Genomic DNA, 13,561 nt, shown 5'->3' on the forward strand with positions numbered 1-13,561 from the left:
ACGTATGTATGTACATACGCGCGGGAAGGTTAGTCCATAAGGGCTAGGCAGAGGCAGAGGCAGAGGCAGAGGCAGAGGTAGAGGTAGAGGTAGAAGCAGAGGCAGGCAAGCAGGCAGGCGAGTCTCGCGTCTCGCCGCTGTATTGACGCGCGGCGTTCAGGCTTGCGCGAGATGACGCAATCTCCCTCCCACTATATAATATCGTCCGTTCTCCGTTGCCCCCGTCGACCCCTTCTGCTCCTTCTGCCCCTTCTCACCCTTCTCACCTCGGGCGGATCGGGCGGCTCGGGCGGTTCGGGCCACTCATTCCGCGACGACCGCGACTCAGCTGCGCTCCCCACTCCGGACTCTCCGGAGATCCCTTCCGCAGGCGCAGGTCTTCCGCGGCGCGCGCCGCACGCCTCGTCCCGCGTCCGGCGCCCACAAGTTCAATGCCAAGGTCAAAGCGGCCACGACTCGCAACCGTGTCGGTCGTAAGTGCGCGCGCGATACTCGTTCGCTTTCGAGGAGGAGAGGCGACGAGAGGCGACTCGCTCGCTGTTCCGTGTGCGTGTCCGGTGTCCCTCTTTCCGCGTACGCGCTCCTCGTCTCTTCCTCAACTCAACGACAGCGAGAGTAAAACGCGTCGCGTTCCGCTTTCCGTTTTCCTTTCCTTTCCTCTCGCCGCGCCGCGCCGTCCCGGCGTCGCCTCCCCATCGATGCGATGTGGCGGAGTGGCGGAGTGACGGATGCCTATGTGTTCGTTTCGCGACCCGGGTTTCCCTCCAAGTGCGCGCTCCGAGTCGACGTCCAAGCGGCCGTCGACGAGTTTCGCAGGTGCGGAAGGACTACGCTCGAATGTGCGTGACACGTCCGTCTCGACGACGAGTGAGCAGACATTTTGAATACGCGACGTCGCATCGGAGTGTCGTTTGACGGCGACGCGGATATTTTAAGCGCGATGTCGTCTAAATGCCACAATTTTGACGTATCTTCGTTCTCGTCTCTTTCGAGTACTCGAAGAATAACGTCGACGTTGCTCGGGAGCAGCGTCGGGACGAGAGAGACGCGTGGGCGTCAACGTCGATGTCGACGTCAACGTCGACGTCGACGTCGACGAGGAGGGACGACGTAAAGTCGGAGTGCGCGGAATATGTGTAGTGCGCGCTGGCAGCGACGCTCGAAAGCGTCGATTTGTGATCTCGTGAATCTCCGCTGCTCCGCTCTCGGGTGGGAAGGTCGGCAAGGTCGCACGGATGGATCATGGATCCGTCGTGCGGAAAAAGGAGCAGGTTACGGGATACGGGATATCCGCGGAGGCAGTAGCCTGCTCTGCCCGTTACGCCGCGCCGTCCTCCCCCCCTCCCCCCGACACCCGAGATCCGAGATCCGAGATTCGCGTCACGGGCCAAGATGGCGGCGGATTTCGGACAGGATCCGGACGGACGCTGCGCCGCGCCGCGTCGCGTCGCGCCGTGCCGCGTCGTGTCGAGCCGCGTCGAGTCGCGCCGAGGTAAGCCGCATCGTTGTGTTAGATCCCGTCCCTTCAATGCGCATATATGTATATCGCCGCCGAGAGAGAGAGAGAGAGAGAGAGAGACCGCGCGCTGTCACGCGTTATCGATTTCGTGGGAGGCTCTCCTCCCTACGCGGCTCTCTCAAGGTCACCGTCGTGAACCGCGCGAGCGCGATTCCTCGGCGTTCGGCACTCATCCTCTCTTTCCGGTTCCGCATGAACCGATCCTTAATTGGTCGAATTAGTCATTCGAATACTCGAACGTAATCGATATTGCGTATCGTTGCGTAAAACGGCTAATAACTCCAGCAAATTATCTCTCTCTCTCTCTCTCTCTCCCTCTCCCTCTCTCTTCACCTTACAATCGGTATCTTCGTTTAGATTTCTATTTTAGAACCTATCTAATTATCTAGAGGAGCAAAAGTATCGTTTCTAGATTCTTTTTTTCGTTTAGCTCGTTTAGCTCGTAAAATTACGGCTCGAAATAATCAGCAACTACTCGTCGCGCGTCTCGAGTTATCGGAAAAGTTTTACAGCGGAGAGACGAACCGATAGGGTTTCGGTTGAATGAGGGTTAATTTAAGCGCGAGAGAGATATTACCGCTCGCAACGCTCGACCGGATGATCTATAGTAGCCGCCGCTGTTACGGTGTGGCACTATTATGATGTAAGCTCGACTCACGTACCTAGTACCTAGTACCTACTCTTCGTGGAGAGCGGTGAGATCAATTGGCCGATTTTCCCCGGACTCATTCTCGCTGATAACCACAGTGACAAAATTAGCCTTTTATCTGTTACGTACGGAAAAATGCTTCTGTGATATATGTGTTATCGACGAATTAAAACAAAAATCTGCATTGCGATTGCGATACGTTCTGTCCTGATTTATTATTTCCACGTTGTTCAAGGTTAAACAAGTACGACGGCAAAGTGTAAATATAAGGTATAAAAGATGAATAGAAATGAAGCATATTAACGATAAGGTATAAGCGAATAATGGATTCTACATGAGAAGCTTTGGCTGATAGTCGTATAAAATTTTGCTCGTTTTTGTTGCAAATATGTAAGCTTAATAGTTGCCGAACGAAGAAGAAGACGGCTCGACGGCGGCAGCGCAGCGACGGCGACGGCGACGATGTAGTATCGATTAAAACTCGCGCGCCGATTGTATATACCTTGTGTGCCGTTGTGTGTGCTTAACCTTGACCTTGCGGCCCGGGCTTTCTTACGTATCGCTTCAGCCCAGGGCTTCGTATGGAAACGGGCAACTTTTTCGTACTAACCAAGTACGCGCAAGACCTCGTGTATTTACTTTGAAGTTGTAATGTAATTTGCGTTGCGACGATAATCCTCTTTGGGATCTTCCTCTGTTCAAGCCGCACCTGTGTATTTGATTGAAATAACGAGTTTAATTCGAAATTCATAGATTGATTTCATTATTTGACATCGTACAGCCAGTTGTTTTATTCGTCAAGTTTTATCAAGCTAACCGAGATTCGGTTTATATTGAAACGTAAATTTTTGCTTACAAGTTCGTAGATGTACATTTATGTTATGTGTATTAATATGTAAAATGTTTTTAAGTACATTTATTTTTAGCGTGGCTTCTTTCAATTTTCTTTTTCTTTTTCTTTGCCTTTGCCTGTTCCAATGTCGCTCTAGCACTACGTACACAAGTATATGATGACCTCCTTTTAGCAGCTTCTTCTATTTCTCTTCCCTATCTCTTCTTATCCATTTCCTTCCTACATTCTTTCAACATTCTTATATTTCGCTTCTTTCTCTTTGTCGGTATCGATCTTAATCGCAATTCCACAAGCGGTTAATTTGCATGACTAATTTAGTTTCACGTGAGCCCAAAATAAATATTACTTTGACATTAAAAGCATCTGATGCGATAGAAAGGTATATCTTTGAAAATATATCGCGATACATGATTTCATTGATCTGAAGTCGAGAAATCTAAATACTGTTAAATTAATTTAATTTAACGATAGTGATTTGATTTAAACTGTCAATCTTGTTTTCTTCTTAACACTTACGATTAGGAATATTTTGTTGAACATGCGAGTAAAGTTTCATAATTTGATTCTTAAAATTAATCGATTTAATTGTTGATTATATTTTCACAGTACAAGTTTCAATCATATTAATATAAAATAATAAAATGTTATTTTTGACTCCATCGATTCCACCTCTTATCAGACGCGAGAGCAAGTATATGGTATATTCTAATTTGTATGCAATTATTTTGTGCACGTAGATTTAATAAGCGTGGGGATCACGATAAATTGACGAATAATCCAAGTTTCTATTAATTTCGCACATTCGCACATTTTGCGTTTACTTTTCTCTGTAAACTGCATCTACCGACTCGTTCAACCAAGTACACTTTACGTAGCAAGATGAAAAGTGCATCTCACGAGTGCCGCGTACCCATCGAAATATCGTATGCATGTGAAACGGGTAAAATGGATAAAAAGGGTGGATCCGTCAGTTTACACAATCTAGCAGCACCCGCCAACCAGCGGATGCAACGTGACTGATGCAATCGGGTGGCGATGTGTTTTCGATGCATTCGCGTGAACGCTATTATTGGACCCGTTTATATTCCGTCATTGCATGGCTTATTCGCGCTTTTTTGCATCCGAGAAACATCGTGATCATCTTGCGTCAAAACGTGGACATCCGGTGAATTATAACGCAAATAAAATATGCCATTATCTAGTTATTGCAGTAACGAATCAGTATATTTTTTCCAACAAGGTTTTCGTGTATTTAATTTTTTTGATTCTATAAAATATTTGTTTTTTTTTCCTTTACATGATGCACTCAAGAAACAGATATTTATTTCTATTTACATATTTGTGTCATTACGGTGATGGATAAAATATTACGTATTTTTAATTAATTAAGTTTATGCTAATAAATATCTGTTAGCAAATTTTATTATATATGTAACTTTTTCAAATATATAAAACTTACAAGCTACAAAAAAATTTTAATAAAATTTATGTAATTAACAATAAGATATTTTTCTCTCTAGCAATGTGCGGAACAAAGATTATTTAACGAGCGTACGGGAGCGTAAACTTAGTACGGGACAAATCTGTAACGTGTGTAACAATATATCGTATTGTGTGTTCAGGAGATAAATTCCGTCTTGTGCTGGCGACGACATTACGCGAGGACGGATATCCAGACGGTAACGAGTGGAACCCTATGGAACAGGAGGGCGGTTCCAGGGCAGACAGCTTTGAGTACGTCATGTCCGGCAAGGTGTATCGAATTGAAGGTGACGAAGCCAACAACGAGCCCAGCAGCAGACTGTAAGTAGCCGTTCTGTCGTATCAGACGTGTAAGATCGGTCTGAGAGAAATTAGTTTTTTATCTCTTGGAAAAATTTAATTTATTATTCAGTGAGACTAATTGGTAACATTAAGAAATAGTTATATAATAACGATAATAAAATAATAAATATAATAACGAATTATTAACTATTTATATTTTGTTATATTTTGATTAAGACAAGAAAATTAAAATCAAAGGACAAATCTCTCAGACTGATCTTACCAGTGAAATATATAATCTAATAGTTAAGATTTGTTTGCACTTAATGATTTTCGATATTGCGGTTACGATTTTAGCTTGTGATCTTGTATCGTTGTTTATAAAACGTACGATATGCAACGATATTTAAATGAGAATAGATAAGCGAAACAACTTGTTATAGCATCATGTATTTGATAGAATAGTGTGATATAATCTGTAAATTACATAGGTTTATCGAAAATTGTTATGCATCGCTTAATTTTTAAACATAATTTTTTACGGATACGTCTTAGACAACATTATAACATCATTATTAATCCTCTCTTATTAGATTATCAACTTTGGAGTAATTTTTTATTTGTACACATTTAAAGATAAAAATAGATTATTATACAAATTTTCATTATTTATAAAAATGTTTAAAAATCTTGTAGTGCAAACGAATCTACACTTGTTATTTTTTACAATATCCGAGCAGAATTTCACACGAAGTCTCATTACATGAAATGCTCTTGTATCGTTCCTTAATCAAAAACGTTCTCAAACGAATTTTTGTAAGGAGCAACATTGTCGATTACTTATCGCAGATTCTGCGTTAATTTGATTCTGCTCGGATACATTTATACCGCTGGCCCGGTTTATCGGGTATACGCGCACGGATGCACGTCACGATGCGTGACGTTGTTCAAACGACACATCGATGTGCGACAAACTTTCTGCTGTGCGATCTCCTATTGGCTCGTTTCCAAACGCTCTCAATGAAGCCGCGTGAGCTTCCGAAAACAACTTTCTACGCCGCTTGTAGAGAAATTGGCTCTCTGTTGTCGCTCGGTTATCGCTCTAAACAAGATCTCTCGACCGGATCGAGAAGCGGTACATACCAATGTCGTTTATGCGATGAGCATATGTATTGATGTATTATGTAATTAATGAATGATGGAAAAGTAAAAGAATATTAAGCAACGCGAATTGTTGCAGACAATTTTTTTGGTTAAGGGTATGAACGAGATTATGCTACAAATAAATTAGCCCAACAAATGCGGTATGCATTTGATACTTAATTTTTTCAAATAAATACTACGGCGAACAAGTTTTTGTATGACGCTAGGCACAAAGAAATATTATGGACAACGTGGTAGTAAAGTTAAGGTTGTTGTGTGTGAATTACGTGATACGCAATTGCCCAAACCTTGGCACGATTGGCTGAACACGCCGAAATAGTGCGTCATCGGATGGGCCATTTTTAGCTTCGTCATTCATGAACTATGGACTCACTATTTTTTCAAACGCAGTTTGTTAACTATTTCTATAATTCCTATTGTCAAAAAATAAGTACGACAAGTAAACGTAAATTCACAATTATAATAATTATAGTAATCTTAAATTTTATAAGTGGATATAAAATATTAAGTTATCAAACGTCATAAGAAAGTTATATTTATATTAGAAATAATACTTATGAATTCTTATATTCGTGTCGAGAATAAAAGAAAAAGTTTTATTAATTTGCTGAACAAGCATATATCAAGTATTATAGACAATATTTAAAAAATTGAGGAAGTTCCGCAGTTTTAAATTGCTTTCCGATCGGACGGAAAACCGGAGGTTGCGCGCGAGCGTTGGGCTTTCCATTTAAACGTGCTGAACGAAATGCGGAATTGCGCGATAACCCCGCGGTTTAACCGACTTATCGCATTGACCTTGGAACGTGGCCGCGACGTCGGTCGCATCGGTCGTGTCGGTCGCGTCGGTCGCGTCGATCGCGTCGCCGATGATTTCGTCGCAGGTTGTGCCACCACTGCGCGCAAAACGTGCCACGCTCTGCTAACGCTATTAAAGATAGAACGCAGCGTTGTAGACGCCACGATAAGAAGAGAGAGAGAGGGGGGGAGGGGTGAGAGAGAGAGAGAGAGAGAGAGAGAGAGAGAGAGAGAGAGAGAGAGAGAGAGAGAGAGAGAGAGAGAGAGAGAGAGAGAGAGAGAGAGAGAGAGAGAGAGAGAGAGAAAGATAATGATGCGTGCTTTAAACATTCGAATCTGCTAGGTGCTTTAAATCGACTGTGCAAGTGTAGAGTGCGGAGTGCGGAGCTGTTTATCGAATGCGACATCATTTTGTAACGCTTCTTTGTGATGATGCTCACATTAATATGCTCAGATTAACGTTTAATGTCTTAATTAGCTTGTTCTTCCATGCGCGGTCAATCTTCGTTTCAGTTGAAATGTTATCTCAGTTGTATGTAATGTAATTTAGGATGTTAACAAAATTTTGATGTCGATTGTATATTGTATATATAATCCGATAAGTATGAAATACAATTATATATCTGCCGCATTATCTTGAGTATCTAAAAAATATAATTGAAAGGTTCGGGTCATCGAATCCTCTGATATCAAATACGAAAGGTTTAAATGATTATGTCGATCTTTCGTTTTTACTAACATTCGCTGCCTATCTTCTTTACGTGTAGTGTTTTCTGTGCTTCGTCCATTTTTATGATATTTAATTAATATTTTGTATATGTTTTTAATTTCAACACTTTAAATCTCTTGTGAACAAAATTGAAGTGGATACCAAAATTGTTATACGATATAGCATGATTTGATGTAAGTTATATTGTATACAAAAGAATAGAGCGCGACGTACATACATGTACATATACATATACATATATATTTTACATTTAGGCAACATTATTAAATGTGTTAGAGGATCAAGATTTATACTTGTCGGTTACTTCCATAATTTATACATTGACTCAAGGTTGTCGAGTGGAATACGTCATACGCGTGATCAGATGAGCCTGCACTATATGCCTGTTAATGATGCGCGATATTTGTTTTTGCACGGTGGTTTCTTAGCTATTTCTCTCTATTTTTTGCCATTGATCGCTCGATCGTAGACGGAATGAACGATATCATTTTCCGGTATTCAAGATTCAATAGCTGTAACAAGCAGCTGTGTGTCAGTAAGCTGTAATCGGCATTTTGCCGTTATTATCTTAATTTTCTGACGAAATGGTAAAAAAGTATCGCATCCATGTGTTAAAAATATATGAGTTTATTATATACTTAATTTTTTACGTTTTACGTTTTCTATGGCAAAATCAATAAGAGTACTCAAGCGAGACAAGAGTACAAATTTGTAAGAAAGTATTTCATTGAATGAATATTATTTGTAAGAAAGTGGAAAAATAAGTAAAGTTGTTGTCGTTCGAGTAATAGAGCATTTTATAATTCTCATTCCTTTAGTCATATTAGTAATTAGAATTAATTTTGAGATCTCGCAATCAAAGTATAATGCGAGAAGATATTGAGCTTGATGGTTAAGAAGTAGTTATCACGTCGCGCGTTTGGCAGAAACGATATAATGTTCTTCGACGTTGAGATGAGCGGAGATTCGCGACAAGGAGATGTGGCGTGACGATTATACGCATATACGCCATTGTCCGGTCGGTAAGAGAGTTCACGTACGAGAGAGATCAGCGGAACGAGCTTTCGGAGGACAGGGAGCCACTCTGCGTTCACTCGGTAGGTAATGAAGCGGGTGAACACAGCTGGTGGTATCTCAGTTTTCTGGGGGCATTGGCAACCCGGCTGGCAAAAGCCGAAAACTCGAGATTAACCGTCCGCGTCGAGAAAAACTGCCAAAAGCGGCAAGCGATAGATAGACAGACTTGGATCGAAAGTAGTCTCGTTATCGGAAGTAATCGAAAAATTCTTTTACGATCGGTTACTTCCCCCCCCCCCTCCTCCCCATTTTCTTATAGAGAAGATCTCGAGCGAAACGAAGTTTGTACGACCTGACGTACGTATCGTAGATACGATATCGCCTCCCACCTTTAGGTACAGTTTAAGATTCATTCTACGTTGTCTGTACTTGGCGCCAGATTTTCAGGATAGAATTTTACTTATAATTTCATATGTTATGTATTTTATACGTATTCTGATTTTTTAAAATATCTTTTGTGTACATACATGTACACAAATTGTTATTATTACACGGCACATGAAATTACAAAAAGAGTTCAATCCTGAATCTAACACGAATCATAGATAATTGAAAGTTGACTTTAGATGTTTGTCATCTGATTGGAGATGGGTACAAGAATCTTGGTCCTTTTTCAAGAGATGGCGCTTTTAGTGATTTGCAATTGCAGATATGTTTATACTATATTAAATAGCATTGGAAAAAGGTAATGATATTAGCTGTCCTGTAATGTAGGTAGATTTTACTTCCATTGTGACAAATTGAATGAGAATGAGCGCCGAAGGTAAACATCTTCTATCATGCTTTATGAGTCTCAGAGAGACTCGAACATTTTGTAACTATCGTGGAAAAATTTTGACGTAACTATTTCGACTTGGACGAGATCAAATAATATAGGGAGCTTTCCAGCAAGCGACACAAGTCGACACAAGCATCGTTCTAGCTTTCTTTTTTGGTAATGAGTAACAAAGATAAAATGATACTTGTGTCGCTTGCTGGAAAGCTCCCATAGTGTCGTACTATAATTAGAGTATAATTTTTGTTAGTACTGAATTCGTTCGTTCGTTCGTTCGTTCGTTCGTTCGTTCGTTCGTGTTCGTCTCTGCGAGGGGCGTGACAGCTGGGAAACGAATTATTGATCGAGGTAGCTCGAGACCCCGGAATGAATATAGCTAATGCCCCGGCAACGTCGGCAACGCGCAGGTACACCCTGTAACGTCGCGACGCGATCCACTCGGAAAGAAATTTGAAACTCAAAATTATAGTTATTTAATTGTTATATTTATATTGTCTTTTTTAGGTCGTGATATGGTACTTTCAATATTATATCATTATTACGGATTATCGGTATTTCTTGTATTAGCGTTCTCGTTAATAATATAATTCTCGAAATATGATTAAGTCCAACATAGATAAGCAATACTACAAACAAGTTTCATCAATTTTACAAATACTCTCGTTTCTTTTGATCGAGATTAAAATGCGAATTCTTCTTGTCTTCATCTTGTCGTTATTCGATGCTAATTGTAAGTGGAATTGTAAATGGAAGTAATAAGTCTCTTGACAGGAGAACCTGTAGCGCAAATTTCTTCGATCTCATCGAGGATGCGAGCTTCACGAGAGTCAGCTGATCAGGATTAGTGCAGGCGCGTGCGCATGGTGCAGCGCTTCCCGATTGGTCGATACCTCGGCTAGGACGTGCAAGGTCGTCCGGGCTGTCAAAATCAGCTGACGTCGGAACGACCAATCAGCTGACGACTGAGTTTAAGAGAATTCCCCGTCCGTCAGAGGTTTTAGTTCTATGTTGCCCGATTTTTCGACATTCATTTGAGTGTAAACTTAGTTTCTAGTTTGTTAATCGAACGATTAAGGAGACATTCTCGGATCATGCCAGTTTACGATGCGCGTAATTGACTCTTTGGAGTGCGATTTGAGATTTTCTTATAAGTACATCATAAATAACCAAGCTTGAGATACAACGTTAAATATTTTTAATGTGAGGAATTTGTGAGATTTATTTCTCTTAACAAAATGCTATCTACTCTGCATATATTTAAAATCTTTTCCTGAAGACTATTGTCTTTTATATATTATATGTATATCTTATATTGTTTTATATCCTTCTTATTGAAGCGTGTTATCTATCATATAGACAGAGAGAGAGAGGGAGGGGTGAAATTTAATTAATCTTAACTTATCTTTCGGTATAATTAATTTCAACTGCAGTCTTAATTTATGTATTAAATTTGTATTAAAATGCAAAATTCGGCTCTTCGATGCGTCATTGCGTTCAAGTATCATGTGTCCGTAGGCGGTAAAATTGCACTGGCTATAAATTATGTGTTCATATGCGCAACATGTCTCGTGGCTTTTCTTCCTTGTGAGTCACGTCGTCCGCCGTTCCACGGTCACATGTACCTCCTAATATCGCGGGGAACAGGCCAGGACCGTGTCGGAAAGCGGCGTACGTATACGCAGCCGACTCGATGGAAAATTTAACCGCCACGTCATCCGACGTTGCGCCGTAGCGAGAAAACTCGGGCGGACGGATAAAATTGTCACGGAACTGCCGCGTTACGTAAAATCGTGGGGCGGAATTGCGGCATGCTACATTTTGGCAACTGGCGTGCAAAAACATTTCCTTCTCTTTTTCGCAGCGCGTGCGTACGTGCGTGCGTGTGTGTTACATGCATATTATTGGCACGATTTCGACAGGTATGTGCCGAGAGTCGCACCGATGCGCCGCTGGCCGCATGCAAGTCCGCGGTATATTCAGAGCACGGAGCGACTAAAAACATTGTCGCGATTGCGTTCTCGCGCTATGCTTTAACCCTTTGCGATTCTGACGATTCCGACGATTCCGTGCTAGATCTACATTAATTTGTCCATATCCTACATTATCATAACTTAATAGCTTTAAAAGTACAACGGTTATATAATATTAAAGGTTTACAATTACAATATTAGGAGATGTATAAATAATTTATGTATAACCTTTTGTTAATCAATGACTGTGATATTTAGTAAGATAAGATGTTAAAGGTTAATTCTCGTAAATAATATGCTTTTGCGTGTCCTGAGATTTTTTTATTTCAATCTCTTTGTTAATGAATTCGAGCGAGAAAATTGTTTTCTCTTTTAAAGCAGATTGCAGACTATATTTCCAAGTGGCTGCGCTGACTCGTATAACGTATTGCTGCGATAGTACGTTCTTTGCGAACTAGTAGCCTACTCTCTCGTAGCCTTGTACTTTAGAGATTGTGAATATATTACACGTATAACGAATGTGCGGGAAGAGGAAGAGAGCTATACTCATCGTCGTCGTATACGTAACGCGTGTATTACGCAATCACGTCGTGTTGTTGTGTTTATCAACAGCTGATTCGATTTCTTCGGATGCTCTATTTAAAACTTTTTCCGAATTTTTTTGAGAACGGATATTTTTGCTCATATATATTAAAGCTCGACAAAATACAGATTTTACCTTATTAAATTAACGATATATCCAAGTTGCGGTACGTTGTTCAATATTAAACAGCACATTTCAAATCTCAGTAATTAGCAAAGCTATAAAAGCTCAGCTATAAAATTTCAGATCTCTTTTTAGTTCCAAGAGTTCATGAAACAATTAAATTTTGTGTGACTGACGATATATCATGTTCTGCCTAAGGGAAAAAGATACAACCTTTGATATATTTCATGAAAAATTTACGTGAGGCGCGTATAAAAGCATTAGCAAGGTATTAAACAAAGTCACGTTATAAGTTTTGCGAGCGATACTTTGACTCTACCCAATCATGAGCGTTTAAACTGATGCCGACGTCATTCGTTGCAAAAGGGGAGTCAGCTTGAGTTACTATAAATTACGGTACGTTAAAATATCTCGTGATTGAATCGAGTATTACTTCTCATTCTAATAGCTATTCTGAAAAATTATGATCGACTGACAGTCGTAGTATTCAATACATTAATACATTAATACAAATTCAACGCAGTAATAACTCGTTTTATTGCAATTTATTTAATTATATTTTTACATGTGTTTTACATTGTGCACGAGGTTATACGATTACGATAACATAATTAGTCTATCGTTCCAAAATATAATTGAAAATATATCTCCTGATATATAAGGGAGTTATTTGCCGTGAATTGAAATATGACATGAGAGATTATTCGGAAGATGATTAACAGGAGATTCGCGAGAAAGGAGCTCTCCTGAGCTAGTAATTTCCTTCGTCGATACTACTGTAAGTGTTGTACCGAGTTACCACCAACACTCGCAGGCTCTCTCCTCTACCCGGATGCGAGCCAGGCTCCCTCCGGTTCCCAGGGGTGACCCAGTTTCGTTTATCCCCTCAGAGTCAGCCCACACTTGCCTGGCGAACACCTCCCTCGTGCACACCTACGCGCATTTGCCACGAGCTATATATACCCATTTACAGTTTTCTCGTTTTCGATTCTGTGTTATTTCGCTGTTTGCACGTGTTACGCGTCGAATTCAGACCGTTTCGGAGATTATAGTTTTCAATGACCTGTTATTTTATTTACTTATTTTTTTATTTAGATTACGTGATAAAAAATTTCACCGACTGAGATACGGAATGTGATTATGTCTCTTTATAATGCTCAAATATTTATATTAAACTAAGGCAAAGAACCATATGTTAATATTCGAATATTTTGATTAGAGCAACATTTTAAAACTTGGAACGTATCTTGAATCACGAGAAGAACTTTATTTGAAAGAGAGATATAGGCGAGTCTAACAATTGAAATGATTTGTATTCTCCATTTTACTCTATTTTTTCTCGCGCCGATTATTCTTCGGATTCTTCCGGTGGTAGAGTCCACAAATGCATACAAGTAGATATGTGATATGTTTGTATGCTCATAAACTAGAGATCTCTATAGTTTCGACGCGTGCGCTCGCGCGCGCATCCTCGCCGGTCGCCGGGACCGCTCCTGGGGAAAGGTCAGACAGTCAGAGGCTAACCTAGTGACTGGAATTAGGTCAACCCCTGACGG

The 13,561-nt window shown here is 40.6% G+C and overlaps 1 protein-coding gene across 4 annotated transcripts in view; it reads left to right on the plus strand.

Moving 5' to 3' along the window:
- Window positions 1-13,561, plus strand: part of Rpb8 (DNA-directed RNA polymerases I, II, and III subunit Rpb8) — a 55,313-nt gene that overhangs the window by 26,160 nt on the left and 15,592 nt on the right. For 3 of the 4 annotated variants that reach the window (XM_071715414.1, XM_071715416.1, XM_071715417.1), the window contains exon 3: window positions 4,644-4,824. In XM_071715414.1, the coding sequence (XP_071571515.1) occupies window positions 4,644-4,824 (181 nt within the window). Of the gene's footprint in view, window positions 1-492; window positions 1,493-4,643; window positions 4,825-13,561 lie in introns of those variants that run through there. The other variant, XM_071715415.1, reaches the window with a different exon arrangement.

Source organism: Temnothorax nylanderi, unplaced genomic scaffold (assembly GCF_030848795.1).
Source record: "Temnothorax nylanderi isolate EJ_2023f unplaced genomic scaffold, tnyl_v1.0 TNYL_tig0163_pilon, whole genome shotgun sequence".
NCBI lineage: Eukaryota > Metazoa > Arthropoda > Insecta > Hymenoptera > Formicidae > Temnothorax > Temnothorax nylanderi.